We start from the raw sequence: 19,619 nt of genomic DNA on the forward strand, positions 1-19,619 counted from the left end.
GTTAGGTCTTTTCCATTAAACAACTAAGGTTCCGTTATAATGCCGTGCTTCCATCCTACACTATCACTGAGTACTTACCACCAGGTGAGAGAGCAGTCAAGGACTAACTTGTATTTGAATAAAAACTCTACCTTAACATTGTCAAGTTGGTAACCGCGCATGCGCGGAGGATCCGCTCCTTGAAATCCAAACTTGTCTCTCCCAGTTGCGAATCAACCGTTCGGGAGGGATATTACCGCCATCTTGAATTTTTAAGCGACGATTATCGTAATATCGCAACATTGCGAAGACGTTTTCGTACCGATAATGTACAAGTTTGGTTCAGATTTTTTGTTGTTGTGACGTTGTTAGTGAGTGGGTTTCAGTGATGTGGCGGCGGTTGTTGATTTTAATACTTTTGGGAGTTACAGTGTTGTTCAGATGTACGGATTCTGTCGGTAAGTTTTATACTTTATTTGAAACTAAGTATCTAGTAGTACCTAAGTAGTTACTTAGATTTTTTCATGAATACTTGATTGTACCTGAAGTGGAATTTGATGGTTCTCTTTTCCATCTTTACTTAGGCACAGCTTAGATATATATTATGTAAATAGGGTGCTCAAAAATATTTAAAATATTTTCTACTTAGTAACAAATCATTTTTCTCGGGAAATATTATCGTAGTTTTTAATAGATTTCTTAGTAAATAATTTAGGAAGATAATATTATGTTGTATGATTTAGTTCATTAACTAGCAAATAGGGGCGAATAGCAGTTTGTTATAACAAGTATAGGTAGGCTACTTATCATTTAAAAAAAACTAACTAAATGCCTACCTTTTTTGGTATCTATTTTTTTTTTAATACTTATTTTGATTTTAATAAAATGATCGAATTATTATTGTTTATTTTATTATTATTTTTATTTTATTTGATGACAAGCACGGACGTATAAATACTCGTTAACCCTTTATTGTGAATTAATATGGCAATATAATTTATTACCCCGTTATCTACGTGGCATCGTAGTGGTACGAATTTTCCGGTAAAGCCTAAGTAATAGAATAGAATAGAATAGAATAGAATAGATTTTTATTCAAATAAACTTTTACAAGTGCTTTTGAATCGTCAAATAATTAACCACTGGTTCGGAATGCCGTTCCTACCGAGAAGAACCAGCAAGAAACTCGGCGGTTGCTCTTTTCAATTGTGCAATTTACAATAATATTCTATACTATACAAGCAATTGCAGACCCGCGCATTGCTGGAGCGAGTCAAATCCATGCTTTTTTATCATTTACATAATCTTCGATTGTGTAATATGCTTTTGCCAGGAGCATACTTTTAATGGATTTTTTAAACTTTGGTAAAGGCAAGTCTAATATTGACTGTGGAATTTTATTATAAAATATTACACTCATTCCCACAAATGACTTTCCCACTTTTTTGAGGCGGAGCGTAGGAGTTGCGAGCTTATTACGATTTCTAGTTGGCCTGTCATGGAAATCACCGATTTTTTTGTAGCTGAGGATGTTTTGTCGTACAAAAATTATATTATTGTAAATGTATTGAGAAGCTACTGTAAGGATACCTATTTCCTTAAATTTCTCTCGTAGGGAATCGCGCGGTTTTAAATTATAAATTGCGCGTATTGCCCTTTTTTGTAAAACGAAAATTTTTCCAATATCTGCCGCTTTACCCCATAGCAAGATTCCGTAAGACATAATACTGTGAAAATAGGCAAAATATACAATTTTTGCAGTTTCCACGTCAGTTATCTGTCGAATCTTTCTAACAGCGTAAGCAGCAGAGCTGAGTTTGCCAGCAAGTGTTGATATATGGGCGTTCCATTGAAGCTTTGCATCTAAAGTTATCCCCAGGAACACGGTGGTCTCCTCTACTTTCAACATATCATTATTTATCATTAATTTTATGTTATTTGTCGTCTTGGTATTGGGCAGTGCGAATTCGACACACTTGGTTTTCTTTGCATTTAAAAGCAAATTGTTAACAGTAAACCAGTGAGTGACCTGCGATATGGCTCTATTTACATCGTCATAATTATTCTCATTTCTATCTAATTTAAAAATCAAAGACGTATCATCAGCAAATAGTACAATATCGCAAGTATTTTGGACAAAATATGGTAGATCGTTTATATATACCAAGAACATGAAGGGACCTAGGATAGAGCCTTGAGGAACACCCATTAATGAGGCTGATCCGGATAACTTCACATCATTTACACATACTGTTTGTATACGATCACTGAGATAAGACGCAATAAGACTAAGCGCAGTGTCTTTGACTCCATAATAGCTCAATTTAGCTAAGAGAGTCTCGTGCTCAACGCAGTCGAATGCTTTAGACAAATCACAGAAAATTCCAACGGCATTCTGTGAGTTCTCCCACGCATCGAATATATGCTTTAAAAGCATTGCGCCCGCATCGATTGTTGATCGTCCTTTAGTAAAACCATACTGCTCCGAGTGAAGTAATTTATTCAAGTTAAAGTGCAAGAGCAGTTGGTTGAGCATAATTTTTTCAAATATCTTGCTAAAAGTCGGCAAAATCGAAATTGGCCTGTAATTATTTGGGTCACTTTTACTGCCCGATTTGAAAAGAGGAATCAATTTACTGTATTTCATAAGATCTGGAAAGGATCCTGACTCTACGGACTAATCACGACCGAAGCGTGCTATCAGGCCAGACCAGAGGTCATTTAGTATTACAAACCTCTATTAGTATTAATATTATATAATTATACCTCTTATCTTTAGTATTAATTGCCTCGAACCCAGGACCTCCGACTTACAAGACCACAACGCTAACAACTGTGCCAGAGACGGCTTCACATTATAATCAAGAGATAGAAAACTTGTAAAGTTTCAGAAACTATTCCCTATTATTATAATACGGTGTAAGGATCATTACTCCAAAAGTCCTTGAGGACTGAAGTCGGGTCGTTGAGGGGTCCATTGCGAAGAGCAAAGTAAGTTTACAAACAATTATTATGTTTCGTCCCTTGATATTAGACATCTTCGAGTGCCAACACGGCAGCCCAACCCGCCCGAAAACTTTTCTGTGCGCATAGAAATCAGAATAATCATTACCATATCCAGAGTCGAGACGCTAGGAGTGCGTCAGGGCAAGTTATAATAAGTATATATACACACTGCATGCTAGGCCAAGACTGAAACATTTCGCGTTTACTTGTTTTGAACTTGGCAACATTTTTTAACCCCCGACCCAAAAAGAGGGGTGTTATAAGTTTGACGTGTGTATCTGTGTATCTGTGTATCTGTCTGTGGTATCGTAGCGCCTAAACGAATGAACCGATTTTAATTTACTTTTTTTTTGTTTGAAAGGTGGCTTGATCGAGAGTGTTCTTAGGTATAATCCAAAAAAAATGGTTCAGCCGTTTAAAAGTTATCAGCTCTTTTCTAGTTTTCTTGTAGAAAAGAAGGTTAGATAACCCTTAGGTTCATAATATTCAAGTGTCAATTGACAAATGTCAAGCTGTCAAGATGGACGTTGCCTAGATACATAATTATTTATTTGAAAATGATGTTTTGGAAAACTCAGATACTTTGGATCGTAGGCGCGGAATAGTCCAAGAAAATCGGTTCATTGAAAGTTATCAGCTCTTTTCTAGTTACTGTAACCTTCACTTGTCGGGGGTGTTGAAAATTTTTAATTTACACTTGTTATATGAAACAAATCCAAAGGAGTACAAAAATTATGTCAAGCTGAAAACAAGAAAACATTTGCCAGCCAAAAATGAGCGTCAAACTGCGGTGTTATTTAATAATAACACCGCAGTTTGACGCTCATTTTTATTTTAATAAACATAAATTATTTAAACATCTTTTAACAGGATCGCTAGGAATGCGATGACAGCTTGAAGGTGGTCAAAGAAGATACACTGTCCAAAACTGTATGGTTCCACTTCTCGAGCCTAGCAAAAATTTCTTCTTATAAATAAATTCTTAGATATACTTTTTTATAGAGTAATACTTTGGATATTTATTTGTTTATCCCAGATTGGTGAAAACCTCATAAATACCTAACGGGAGTTTAACAATATTTTTTTGTTGTTGCCAAAAACTATTTCTATTTCTCCAACAGAATTTTCTTATTTATTTTCACAGAAATTTAGCATTTCACTGAAGAAAAGTAATTCAAGAAGGAATTATTTCCACTCCAGAGGTTCTATTATCGCCCTCCCTTGATAGTCCTGGGGGTGCGACGTCTAACGGTGAATAAAAGTTAAAGACTTTCTCAAGCGCTTGTCCAAATTTTTACAGTCAAGAACTGTTTTTACCCGACTACGGCAAAGCCAAAAATAAGTGTTATGATTTTAGCAGTCAATGTATGTACATGTAGGTTTGTATTTATGTGTATTCCACCGTAGCACCTAAACTATTGAGTCGATTTTGATGAATGAGATGTCAATCAATTTGTTGTATGGTCCAGGTGACATAGGCTACATTTTATACGAACGAAAATATCTAATAATCTATCTAATATCCAAAAAAGTGGGAGTCTCCAAAATTTTTTTTTGCTTTTGCCTATTACGGACCAGAAAGGTGCCAACGGGACTATTACTAAGCCTCCGCTGTCCGTCCGTCCGTTCGTCCGTCCGTCAATCCGTCTATCCGTCCATCCGTCTATCCGTCTATCCGTCTGTCTGTCAGCGGGCTCTATCTTGTGAACCATAATAAGTACCTAGAGAGTTGAAATTTTTACAGAGTGTGTATTTCTATTGCCGCTATGTGAACAAATAGGTAAAAATTTCAAAATGGCCGCCATGAAACTTTAAAAAAATTAAAGTGTTATTTCTTGTACGATGGTGCGAAACCCATCTTGTGCAAGTTCGACCCACGCTTGACTGATTTTTGTAGATCTATTATTCAGTTTTTGAGATTTATTTTTCTTAATAACTTGTCTAAATACATACAAACCACAATATATATAAATGACTTTTATTAATTAAAAAAACTTACAAAACAAGTCGAGCATTCAAAAATATCAGCCATTAAAAGTGCAAAAGTTACGTAAAAATATCTTAGTTCGTAGAGAGAAGGTAAATAATTCGGACAAGCACTTCAAAGTGTAGTTAAGTTTTATTCACAGAGGCGATCCCTCCGGACCTCCTTACGAGGGTACTAGTACAACTTCTGGAGTGAGAACGGTCCTTTTGTATCCTCGTTTACCTACTGTTTATTTGAATTAAACAAGTCACACGTCATTTTTAACCCCCGACCCAAAAAGAGGGGTGTTATAAGTTTGACGTGTGTATCTGTGTATCTGTGTGTCTGTGTATCTGTGTATCTGTGTATCTGTGTATCTGTGTATCTGTCTGTGGCATCGTAGCGCCTAAACGAATGAACCGATTTTAATTTAGTTTTTTTTGTTTGAAAGGTGGCTTGATCGAGAGTGTTCTTAGCTATAATCTAAAAAAATTGGTTCAGCCGTTTAAGAGTTATCAGCTCTTTTCTAGTTTTCTTGTAGAAAAGAAGGTTATATAACCGTTAGGTTCATAATATTATGTCAATAGACAAATGTCAAGCTGTCAAGATGGACGTTGCCTAATAAATACATAATTATTTATTTGAAAATGATGTTTTGGAAAACTCAAATACTTTGGATCGTCGGGGGTGTTATAAATTTTTAATTTACACTTGTGTACGTATCGTTCTGAAATTTACTCAAAACAGTACCTATACGTATTATCAAACAAACTATTCCGGGTTTCCTTCCACGCAAAACCTAAATACCTTCAAGGCAAGAGTAAATAGACATCTTCTAGGCACGCACTTCAACCTAGATTTCGCTGCTTTTCATTAGGCACTAAATGATGCCCGCGACGGTTTAGGTTTCTCAAATTCCTGTGGGAACTCTTTGATTATCCGGGACAAAAGGATGCCTTTGTCAATTTCCGCGATGCAAGCTACCTGTATGATTACCGCTATGATTTTTTAACCCCCGATCCAAAAAGACGGGTGTTACAAGTTTGACGTGTATCTGTGTATCTGTCTGTGATATCGTAGCTCCTAAACTAATGAACCAATTTCAATTTTGTTTTTTTGTTTGAAAGGTAGCTTGATCGAGAGTGTTCCTAGCTATAATTCAAGAAAATCGGTTCAGCCGTTTGATAGTTATCAGCTCTTTTCTAGTTACTGTAACCTTCACTTGTCGGGGGTGTTCTTGTTTAAGGGTATAGTTAAAGATCTGGAGAGTAGATAACATAGGCTACTTTTTAAAAGAATATAAATAAAATATAATATAGAGTTCAAAGAGTTCCCTCAGGATTTTTGAATCTGAATCCACACGGACAAAGTCGCGGGAATCAGCTAGTTCCAAATACTGTATTTGCTTCAGTATTTTACCTATTTGGATTTTTATGATATCTTTGCCTACGTCAGTGTACTATTTTTAAATTATACGCAGAAGTAAGAGGCTCAAATTGTAATTTATTGCATCGGTGTGCAAAAGGAAATCTTCAGGGAAGTCTTTGAAGAAAACTTTAAGTCGTGTATTATGCAGCGGTATAGTAGAGTGGGGGAGACGGTTCCTAAGATATATAGGTATCGAGGTAAAATAAATTTAGATGAGATAAAAGATTTTTTTCACAACTCTTGGAAATAGAACTCGAATTCAAATCAAAACTAAGTAGTAGGTAAATCTATAAGTGGTTTGGAATACCCTTCCTATATATACTTAATATTTGGCAGTTGTGTGTGTGTGTGTGTTTTTGTGTTTGTGATTCTTGAGTTCCCTCTTGATCGCCAAATTATGAATTAGATTTTATAAATTAGAAATATTCCGTAAGTAGGTAGGTATATCCAAAAAATCGGTGATAGCTTAGTGGTTATAACAAAACAGACGACTGATAAAATCAATAAATAAAATAAAATAAGTAAGAACTCCTTTATTCAACTACCTTATTTTCTCGTTACAAATTATTATTACCATTTGTATGAACGCTTATTTTTTCGTACAAAACCTTCGTATTATTATGGTAGAACTTCATTTACAGGTAAGTTTGTTTAGTTATTAATTCTTTAGGAATACAGTTTTGTTCATGATGTGATAGATATTTATTTGCTTCAAACGCACACCGAAAAGAAACGCGCGCACAAGAGTGAACTCTGAACCACCCAAATAGGAGATCCGGTGCGGCGTCTTAACTACTTTTGATCTCAGGAAAACATAAAGTTACCACGAAATTTTTGACAAAAAAAGCATATATTATTACACATACGAATCTACGCGGTCACAAATTAAAGATACTTACTTGAAAAATAACTAAAATCTGCTCGCTCGAACTCTGATCATGGTTGTTCATCCATTAAAAAAACAATTTTCTGTTTACCTTTTTAAAATAAATAAAGATAGTAAATTAATCCCCAAAGTACCACATTCCCCTTGAAAGAGATCACTTTCAATCTATATCCGAAAGAAACGAAAAAGGGGAATTTCCCCCGAATCCTTTTATTCCCCTTTGATATCACCGAGCTCGTCTAGATTGGATTAAGCTTAATATCCATCGGGATATAAGTCTTCGATATTATTTGTGAATATGAGATAACGGGACTCTGTCATAGTTGATTGCTGAAGGGAGGGCAGTGATATAGAACGTCTACTTTTTAGGGTTCTGCAGTCAACAATGGACCCGCCATGTCCGTTTGTCATTCAATCAAAAGCGCAATTTGCTGTGAGTGACGCTGGATATAATTAAAAAAAAAATGAAATATCACGGCTGTAAAGCGCCATTTTCAAATGTGAAAATTTCAGTAGAGCAGAGTTGTGTTTATATTTTATTCAATTACGACATATTTGGTTTAATAATATTTTTTTAGTATTTTGCGATATTGCATATTCTTCATTTAGTGTTCAATATTAAACCTACTTTATATAATGGTACTTATCAGAGAAAATGTAATACGCGGCATAGAAATCGAAATATATTTGAAAACAATAATGTAATATGTAATTTCACGCTTGAGCTACCATAAAAGAGGAATAAAACAATATTTGATAAGAAATATTGTATCAAAATATTAGTATTGAAATAGTCTCTATAACGGCCCGTTCACACATGGGAGTCCGTTTTACTGGTACGTTTTTAACGGATACGTCATAAAATGCTGTGTTCACACATAGGCACCGTATAACGTTCAACGGATCCGTCATTACTGGATGTGATGTGTGAACAGAAAACTCGCAGTATACCGCCGCTATTCTACAAGGATGGATCTATCCGTAAAAATTCTACGTATCCGTATATTTCCGTTCCGACTGTCCAGTATTCGATGACAAAACGGAATGTCATTTTTTTACGGAACGATATTTTTTACTGTATACGGAATACTGTGCCATGTGTGAAGTCGCTCATACAACTACATACGCCATCGACGAAAAAAACACGTACACGATAAAACGGAACAGTAAAACGGAGACATGTGTGAACCGGCCGTAAGATGACAAAGGAAATGAATAAAAATACATAAATAAAGACAATCATCATCTCAACTCCTTGTTAGTCCACTATAACTGAGAATGAGTCTCCTCCCAGAATTGGAAGGGTTTAGGCTAGAATAGTAAACAGCTATATTTACTTGACTTGCGTGTGGAGTCCACCCGCAAGTCAAGTAAATATAAGCACTACTTCACAGACCTTTAAGAACATTATAATTTGGAGAACTCTCAGTCTTGCAAGTTTCCTCGCGATGTTTTCCTTCCCCTTTTTCATTACTAAATGGGCATGCGCTTACTGCAATCACACCAAGCAGGATATGATGCAGTTTAAGGTGGAACGCGTCCGCCCAAAAGGTGCCTATTCACTCTTCTTTTGAAGGTACCAATATTTTAGCTAGCGGGTAAAACGGAAGCCGGAAGGACATTCCATATTCTAGCAGTGCGTATTATAAACGAGGAAGCAAATCGCTTCGTACGAGTCTGTGGGATTTCAACTATACGTATGACTATGACTATTTCGATTGTGAAATGCCGACGCATTGTCAAACATCCTCATGCCATGGTCTTGCGTCGCCTACATCCAGCGATCCCTGCGACTCAGTCGATGTCGTCTGGTCACCTAGTAGGGGGTCTTCCAAACTTGGGTCTCTCGATTTTCAAACTAAGTACCCTACCCATTGCCACTAACAGCTTCATAACTAGTTGAGCTATGTCCGTTACTTTAGTTCTTCTACGGATCTCCTCATTTCTCATTTCATCACGTAGAGAAACTTTAAGCATAGCTCTCTCCATCACTCTTTGACAGTGAAAGTAACATCAGGTAATTAAGAGTTTGTCATTGCTTCAATATATTTTATAATGAAACCAATAGCTCTTGAATGCTCGTAGAGTTAATTAAGAAAAGAACAGATGAGCGTGAACAAGCAATTGGGCATTAATTCATTTAACGAAGCACCGGAGTGAACAATTGATGTGGTTATCCGAGAAGGCGGGGTGTTGGCGGCATTTTGTTCGATTAGGGTGGAGATAAATTATTACTGCCTGTTTTCGTTCTAGTCCTGAATCCTGATATATGGCGAACATGGGTGTAAATATACGCATTACGCACCAATCTTTGATGTTCGTAAAAATGCTGCTATCTTTACATATAGAAGTTTTAGGCTTTAACAAGCATTAGCAAGTAAAAATCAAAATTTATTTATTTCATGCAGGACTACCAAGTGTCTCTTATGCTATGCTTGTGACTCTACCACCACCGCACCGCACTCTACAGAAAAGAGCTGACAAGAAACTCAGCAATTGCTCTTTTTAAGTCATAAATAGCTATAATATGTAACAATACAATTACACCATATTCCACGCAACTATGTCAGTAAGTTATGAATAATATTCGTTTTCTCTCAGACATGCGTATGTATACAAAATGTTCAGCAAGACTGTACTGTAATACTTTCTGTCTTTATGGTTGGCAAAACAGCTTTTTCTTTTTCCGTAAGTAAAATCAGTGAAGTCTGTCAATCTGCGCTTGGCCAGCGTGCTTCGTCATTCTGAGAGGAGAGTTCTCAGTAGTGAGCCGGTAGATCATGGTGAAGTAAAATCATAGAAGCAGCCTGTGGCGAAGTATAGTCAAAGTTTTGAAATCTTATTTGTTTTTGTTATAAGAAACTTTTCGTAAAAGGTTTTGAAATGTCCTTTTCGGGTGAAATATATACGGCTCGTGCTATTGTGCCGTGTCCACGTATTCAATAACTTTGGTCACGACCTCTGATTACATCACGGACCCCTTATCCAAAGCTGACCTTATTGATTTCTTTTCTACTACTTAGGTATTTATTTTGAAAAGAATAGAATAGATTTTTATTACAAGTGTATTATATATATAGATTATAGCTAAGAACACTCTCGATCAAGCCACCTTTCAAACAAAAAAAAAATTAAAATCGTATCATTAGTTTAGGAGCTACGATGCCACAGACAGATACACACGTCAAACTTATAACACCCCTCTTTTTGGGTCGAGGGTTAAATATCGTTCCTCTTTCTATTTCTAAAAGAACATTACCTATGTAATTCTAGGAGTACAACAGCTGAAAGTAGGTATTATAAATCTGACCGGATCATAAAGGGAGATGAAAGCCGTTGTCATCTGCTTTCAAAGGCTTCTGGATAATGCGACATCACAGGGTTGCGTTCAATGATCCGCGAGACTTAAGACGTACCTACTCCGTAACGACAATACGCTTTCGCTATCATATTTCATATTATGATGGGCTTTTAGTCTTTGTTTGCGCAACTTAGCAACGCATAATAGTCTAATTAGTGTAACAGACAAAAGCCAATGTTTCACTGCCCTTACACTGGCTTCCTACGGTGCGTGGTGCGTGTTAGTGGTGACCCTTCTTACGCACTTCTCCATACAAATGTATTACAAACGTATTCTAGATCTAAAACTAAGCCATATTATATTGATATATCTCTCCACTAACTATGCCTTAAAACAATAATTACTGTAGTAAAATTGTATTTATTTAAAAAGTTATGACAAGTTATTTTAGGGCAAATTTTAAGGCAACTTCGTGCATAATAAACAACTAGAAAATTGAAAAATTAAAAACTTCATGTCATGCTTTGCTTCATAATAATTTCAAATGTATTTAGTTTGTGTAAAAAAATGTTTCCTTTTGCCAATAATAGACGTAATTCCAAACGTCGATTTGTCATTTTCACTTTACCGTTTTGGACTAAAAATCTTGAATCTCAAGCGAACTTCATTCACCCGGCCTCTCTCGGGGTGAGATGCAGTTAGAGAGAAAGGGTGCCACGCACAAATAACATTGTTTCTGTCACCTGTGGAAACAGTAATATTTTGGGTTCCACCCACCAACCAGTAATTGCTTCGATGAAGTGGACTCTTGGATGTACCTATACTCTGTAACAACAATACGCTTTCGCTATCATATTTCATACTAATATAATATGATGGGCCTTTACTCTTTGTTCGCGCAACTTAGCAACGCACAATAGTCTAATTATTATGTATGTGTAACAGACAAAAGCCGATGTTTCGCTGCTTTTTAACTGGTTCTTTCTTCTTCTTCTCTCTGGGCTGGTTTCCGCACTTAAACGTTTCCGTCTGTTGTGCGTTAACTGGTTCTTACGGAGCGTGGAAGTCAGTTTGTGTGAGTCTTAAGATTCGGAGATATTTTGTCCAAATCCAAAATGCATAGTGACAAACCGGCCAAGTGCGAGTCAGACTCGCGCACCGAGGGTTCCGTACTCGGGTATTTTTCCGACATTTTACACGATAAATCAATAACTATTGTGCATAAAAATAAATAAAAATCTATTTTAGAATGAACAGGTAAAGCCCTTTCATATGATATCCCACTTGGTATAGTTATCTTACTTTGAAAATTGAAACACATTTTTTTTTAATGATGTAACCATAAATTCACGGATTTCGGATTTTTTTCGTTACTTGTGCTATAAGACCTACCTACCTGCCAAATTTCATGATTCTAGGTCAACGAGAAGTACCCTATAGGTTATTTGACAGATAGACAGACATACAACAAAGTGATCCTACAAGGGTTCCGTTTCTTCTTTTGAGGTATGGAACCCTAAAAACCACCAACATCTATTGTACCTACGGTAAGGTAACTACACTAGATGTCGGTGGAAAAAACAGAAAAGAGATTCGTGAAAAATGACGATTTGTCAAACGTGTTCGTGTGAATAAACACACTCTGCTTCTCCTATGAATCTCCTCCTTTCTAATTTAATCACGAGTAGAAACTCAAATGTATACTAACGATCGCTCGCTAAGCGACTTCTTATTACTTAGCGACTTTGTCTCAGATCCATAAACACAATTTGAGTAACCAAAATATTATAATAATAAATTCTTGTACCCTCTTGCGAATATTTAGAGGTCACGTAATTTTTACAATAAACAAAATATTAGCGAAAGAGGCTTTCACTCGTAATATAAAGAAGCAGAATAAAGGACTGCTTTCAATAAGCGAGTTGACGTAAAATTGGCGCAAGAATTACTTACAAAACATTTTTTCAACGACGTTTTTACCCTTGGAATTGTAGAGAATTAATAAAAATACAGATTCTTTTTTTTAAATATTTTATTGAGAATCAATACAATACAATGTAATTTACAAATATGCTATGAATAATATTGCTTTTGGAAGAAATAAAATATTAAATGTTGCTTTTGTCAAGCTATTTTGTCAGTTGTTTTTTTTTTAGATATTATTGTAAGTTCATTCATTTTTTTTTTAACATTTCTGTATTAATACGTACTAGACCTTTCTTTTAGAGCTCCGTACCTCAAAAGGTAAAACAGTTAATATAGGTATACCTAACGTGACTAATATTCCTCTTTGCCTTCAACTAAGCGTGAGGTTAATGTTCATGCATTTCCTATTTGCAAAGAGATTTACCTTCAATGTGAGTGCGGCTGGAATATTAAATGTTACTTGTAAAGTTTATTTTTTAATATTTTTGATCGCTTCTTTTTAAACTAAGTATTTTAAATTTGGGACTCTTCCGGCATAAAAATTATGTCCGTCTCCCAGATGCTTTTTATCTGTGTAGTACCTTTCGTCAAAATCCGTTAAGCAGATGGGCCGTTAAAATATAACAGACGGACACACTGATGTTCACTGGTACATCATCCAGTAGTCCGGATGCTGCCTACATGCTTAGTCCAGGAGGCCAGAGGGGAGTGCTTCCTTCAGGGGCCCACTGGGCGTCGCGCAAGGGAGGCACCGGCGCACGTTCGTAAGAGTTCCCGGAGTCTCGAATGGCCACCGAGGGGGTTTTAGTGTGTATAGATCCCACTTAACCCCCTAACTAGAAGATCCCCCCCCCCCCATCGATAAAAAAGTATCATCATCATGATCATCATTAGCCTGTAAAAGTCCTTGCGAGGTCAAATTCCAGCGCCCAAGACGAAGACCTCGCGCCGGAAAGCGCAGCGTTTGGAGACCCCAACCCCCTACTAGGTGGGCAGACGACAACAAACGAATCGCAGAGAGTCACTGCATACAGGCGGCAAGACCGTGGTATGAAGGCCCTACAAGACACCTATGTCCAGCAATGGACGTCTATCGGTTGAATGATGATGAATGAGTTTTCAAAAAGATCCAAAAATTTTATTTCCTTTCAAAGTTAATTCCAATTCCAAGAGTCACTTGTAGACTACAAGTAGGTAAAATCTACCGGAAGTCAGTCTCTTAAAACCGCCACGATGATTTATGGCGGAGCGACGTTTAATTTAGCTGCCGGATATCTCTCATTTTGCTGCTGAGTTATGACGCAACAATATTATTAGCTTTGCCCTTTTTTTAGGCCGGCGTGAATAAGTTGAATCAATCAATCTTTTGGGCATCTAATTTAGCAGAGCGGTAAGGTAAATTTTTTAAGGTTTCGTAACGCCAGATAAAAAGGAACCCTTATAAAGTCTGTTCACTAACCCATATAGCGATAGGAATAATATTGTATTCTATTTTATTCTCAGAATAGAAAGCATTTATTGAACAAACACGGTAAAATATAATTTACTGATAAAAGGAAAATAATAAGCTGCGGGTGTAGCGAAATTATGTTAGTGAACAGACTATACCTTTGTTGCCTGTCTGTCTGTCGCGTCTGTAAAGACTCGGGAATCAAAACCTACAAGGTACTTTACGTTGATATAAAATCAGATAGCAATGTTTTAGCAGAAGCAAAGGGACAAATCCGAAAACCGTGAATTTGTGGTACAAAAAGTGTTATTTCTTGTACGGAGCCCTTCATGTGTGAGTCCCACTCGCACTTGACCGGTTTTTTTAGAACTTCATGAAAGAAATACATTAAAGAAAGATTTTTTATTCAAAAAACTTTTGCACGAACTTTTGTTGCTAAGTAGTCACTCAGTAACAAAAGTTCGTGTATAAGTTTGTATTTTATTAATGTAGCTATTTAAAGTATTTGCAGTCCGGGCATTACTAGAGCGAGCTTCAAGTCAAATCCTTTATTATTTACATAAACTTCGATTGTATAATGTGCTTTTTTCAAGAGTAGGTAGGTATCTATACCTAATGAATAGTTTTTTAAACTTATGTAAAGGTATACCTACCTATCTAAAACTGATTCATTCCCACAAACGACTTTCAGAGTTCCTCAAGGTGGAGTGGAGGCGTCGCAAGCCTATTAAGATTTATAGTTTATCATCTAGGTTTATCATGTATACCACCAGTTTTCTAGAATATCTTACAAAAATTATATTGTTGTAAATAAATTGAGAGCCTACTGTCAAAATAATATTTTCTTAATATTTTCTCTAAAGGAAACGCGTGGTTTTAAATTATAATTTCAAATTCGAAAATACTAAACTATAAAATGGCATTGTACTAGCTATAGACAATTCTATCTAAGATTTTTCCCTCGGTTCCGAGAGTCACACTAAAAATAAAACAATTGTATTTTTCTTGTAACACTTGCAGAAAATTTTAAAACCGGTGTACTAAAATCAAACGGGCATAAAGCTGCAAAACGAAAGCAATTTCGCCGACGGATAAAACATTGTCGTAAAGGTGGGGAATTGCGCAAATCCCTGCTGGAATGCGGACTCCAATGCTTTCTGTTCCTTGCAGTAATGGTTCGATTCAAATTGTCACGTCGCAAACACGGAGATGTTAGCATTCGAGAGGACGGGCGACGATTTTTCCATAAACCGTTGCAAAATTACTGGTGATTTAGCGAACAGACAAAGGGTTGGTCACATGAGACAAAACGGGCATAAATAAAATTACGTAAGTGTTTGTCTGTTTTTTTTTTTCTAGAAACTGATAGAGTTTGTAAAACTTGTACCTAAGCGTTTCATAGACGAGTAGGTTCTAAGAAAACAATTTTATTGTGAGACGGAAATCTTATTCATTTTTTTTGTTGCTATCTCGGTGATATCTTTTTGTATATCATTGTTTGATTTTCAAAAATTAAAATCGGTTCATTAGTTTAGGAGCTACGATGCAACAGACAGATACACAGATACACACGTCAAACTTATAACACCCCTCGTTTTGGGTCGGGGGTTAAAATAAGCCTAAATCGTAAATAAATAACATTTTGTGAAGCAACAATTATTATGAGGCAAGTGTCCGATCATGTAATAACCCGAATTCAGTTTCTGAATTCCGCATGCGAAACTGCAAGTTGAACCCGGCTTTAGTATTCCAGAGACAGCCATTTTTCCATAAACCGCTGTGAAATGACTGGTGATTTAGCGAACAGAGGAAGGGTCGGAACACGAGCGTTTTGACGAAGGACTTTTTAGGGTTGAGCGAGGATACAAGGAGAATTACGTGAAATTTTGTTCGCCCGCGGCTTTTATCTTGAAACAAAAGGGATTTGGTTTGGCTTAACCACTTGTACCGTTTTGTTTTTACAATTAAAAGTTAATATTAGATCCGTCAGCTCGAGTATGGGCTTGAAAGAATCTGTTACTAAAGTAACAATATTATTTTTGTTTTGCTCTACAAAATAATTTTATGTAGGTATGAAAAGATTTCCTTGATATGTTTCCCTTCTGACGACCTCCTGGTGCAGTGGTGAATGCTGTGGGCTTATTAGTGGAAGGTCCCGGGTTCGATTCCCGGCAGGGGAAATTTTGAATTTAGTCATTTCTAAATTTTATCTGGTCTGGTCTGGTGAGAGGGTTCGGCCGTGGCAAGTTACCAACCAACCGGCAAAGCCGTGCCGCCAAGCGATTTGGCGTTCCAGTACGATGCCGCATAGAAACCAAAGGGGTATGGGTTTAATAAAAACTACATACCCCTTCCAGGTTACCCCGTTTCCATCTGAGACTGCACCATTACTTACCACCAGGTGAAATTGCAGTCAAGGGCTGGCTTGTATCTGAATAAATAAGAAAACCAGCCAAGTGCGAGTCAGACTCCCGCACCGAGGGTTCCGTACTCGGGTAATTTTTCCGACATTTTGCACGATAAATCAAAAACTATAATGCATAAAAATAAATAAAAATCTGTTTTAGAATATACAGGTAAAGCCCTTTCATATGATACCCCACTTGGTAAAGTTTTAATTTTGTGGTGTAACCACAAATTCACGGGTTTCAGATTTTTTCCCTTACTTGTGCTACCTACCTACCTGCCAAATTTCATGATTCTAGGTCAACGGGAAGTACCCTATAAATTTTTTTGACAGACGCGACAGACGGACAGACAAACAACAAAGTGATCCTATAAGGGTTCCATTTTTATTTTTGAGGTACAGAACTCTAAAAATTATAACAAAGCAAGTACCCACACAAAAACTCAAATCCAAAAAATAACATTGCAAATCAACAGAAAAAATACTCGCAAGATAGGTGCTTCGTGACTATTTTACCTAAGTTAAGTTTCCTCTAAGTGCCTACTAAGTGAAGTAACAGCCGTTCAGCTTCGCAAACATAAGAAACCCACTCCATAAGCAAAATAAAGGCAAAAGCACTTTTAATATACCCAGAAATCGTATTATTTTTGTATGTGATTCGGTAAATGGCTTCTCTCCGTCTCCCTTTATGAATGTGCCCTGTACAATAACAATGCGGGCTCTTTTGATAAATATTGCCAGTGTTTATTTGCCCACTGACTTCATCCGTTGGGGCTGACGGATGACGAATGGTTGTATTTGTGGGAAAAATTGTGTACATCTGCTGAATGCTGGGGTGTATTAAGCCTATACTTGAATGAATGAATATATTTTTATTGTACACCACAAAATTAGTACAGAAAAACTGCAAGATCTATTAATCAAATAAAAATTTACAAGTGCTTTTGGATTATCAAGTGTATTAACCACTAATTTGGAAAGCACTTTCTACCAAGAATAACTAAAAAGAAATTCGGCTATTCTGCTAGCAGAATTTGAAAAAAATGTTTGATTGGCCACTATCAGTTTTAAGAAACTGTGACACTACTAAGGATTAGCATAACCGTCTGTGGTTCCTTGTCTACATTATAAAAAAACTCCATGAAAAATTTCAGATCATACAGTTCAGGGTCTTTTCTGAGCCTCCAATGTGAGTAAGCACCCGTCGCACATGCACACTCATAACCCAGCGACAAAACTATCTCAAATAATACACACCGACTTTTCGTTGCTCGCCAACTACTTTCTAGTTTCTAGCTCAACTCGTTTCTCTCTAATCATCGGTAGTGGGGCAAGTGCCTAACAAGGTTAGCTAATCTGAGATGGATAATGCCATGTAGGTAGTGAGCATCTAAATTAATTAGGGAATGAGCATTATAAAGCAGCGGCGGGTGAACACATCAATAGAGGAATGGCAGCAATCAATTCGCAGCGGGAGAGGCGGCCGCTGCGACGGGCAATCACTCTTGACCGATGGCCCAATTGCTGATCTGGTTTTTGGGAATAGAGTTTTAGAAGCAAAATACTTTGTGAAAGCTTTTTGTGTCAAGTTAGTCATTACCTAAGCGTGATTATACCGGGTAAACAGTGAAGATACGGTATATTTCTATGCTAAACGAGTTGATTGTTAAGCACCAGAGCCTCGACGTGTTTACTATAAATATAAATAGATTTCACGTATAGATCACAACTAATTATAAAAATAACTGTAAATATGAATAGAGTAAGTCTAACTTGTTTGTGTTCTAACGCTTTGATAGCAAGGATCTGTAAAAATAAAATAAAATACAAGGAACTAAAAACTCTTTTCACTATGATCAACCAAAACAACAGCACATACAACGTGCAGTATACAATATGCACCACCAAACCTCCAAATACTAAAGAAACAGGAACACCACACAGATCTTCCAAAACACAATCCACATTTTACAATTTAGTTTGATAATATCCCGCTACAAATCTTTGATTTTTTGGGATAAAAAGTAGCACTTGTCACTTTCCTAGTCTCGAACTATATCTATGCAAAAAAATTATGTCGATCCGTTGTTCCTTTGTAACGTGATTGAAGGACAAAACATTAAACAAACATATAGCTCTTCCACTAAATCTACTAGTAACACCGCTTCTACCTATAATTTAAACCACAATCTAAACACGTAGTATGGCTGATAAGTCAAATAAGTTGCGTATCAGTTCCATAAAGCGTACCTGCGGAATTAATAGCCATTGTAATTTCAGCTCCGATTTGTTCCAAGTAATAACAGCAATAAGCAATAACAGCAACAAGCAATAACAGCAATTTACACAAATGTCACGTACATTGCTGGCTTCGTGATGTTCAAATGTTGTGGGTTTGGGCTGGAATAGGCTAATTTGGAAGATTCATTGAGCAATAATTAAAATATTTTTTTTGGGCAAGATTATTAGATACGAAATTATAAATTCATTCTTTAGGGTTCCCTACCTGAATGATACCACTGGGACTCTATTACCAAGTTTTCGCTGTCAGTCCATCAGCGGACCGTATCTCTTCAACCGTAATAGATAAAGAGTTGAATCCTTTACAGAATATAACATTTTAACATTTCGTTCATTTATTTTTATTTTTATATACGTGACATTTTATTTATATTTAATTACTTTGCAGCGCCCTGACGGGGCTTCATGTTGTAATATTATATTTTTTTTTATTATGATGTAAGACATGAATGCAAATAAATAAAGATAAAGAATATATGCGTTCCTATATTGCCGCTATAATACAAAATAATAAAAAACATTAAAATAGACGTTATATGATTATCCGCCGCCCATAAACATTTGGAGAACAATTTGCATTTGAACCGCCAGTGAGTTGCCGGCATTTGCGCGTAGAAAAAAATCTGGCACAACGGACGTTCGAAGTATAAAAGGATGATCATCACTGAAATTTCGCATTATCATCGCAAGAATGCGGAAACACTAAAATACTATTACGACAGTAAAAAGTAGACGCATATTTTACTAAATGAAGTACTTATAAGGAAATATGGATAATAATCTAATGTACAAACTTTACAAAGCATTCGTGTATTAAGATTAGTGATAAGCCGCTCCGAGTCGACGCACCCTCCCTCGCTTTCCATTCCAACTCATTGCGCGACTGAACGTGGAATGAACTCTGAGTGAACGATGAATGCGCTAAATTGTTAATGGAAATCGTAATCATGGGATAAGTCAGACATATTT

General features: G+C 36.4%; 1 protein-coding gene across 1 annotated transcript in view; it reads left to right on the forward strand.

Moving 5' to 3' along the window:
- The first annotated feature begins 222 nt into the window (after positions 1-222).
- Positions 223-19,619, forward strand: part of LOC123867338 (lachesin-like) — an 83,398-nt gene continuing 64,001 nt past the window's right edge. The window contains exon 1 of the mRNA XM_045909337.1: positions 223-437. Coding sequence (XP_045765293.1) covers positions 368-437 — 70 coding nt within the window. The 5' untranslated portion in view covers positions 223-367. The remainder of the gene's footprint in view (positions 438-19,619) is intronic.

This window comes from Maniola jurtina, chromosome 8, assembly GCF_905333055.1.
Source record: "Maniola jurtina chromosome 8, ilManJurt1.1, whole genome shotgun sequence".
Lineage (NCBI taxonomy): Eukaryota > Metazoa > Arthropoda > Insecta > Lepidoptera > Nymphalidae > Maniola > Maniola jurtina.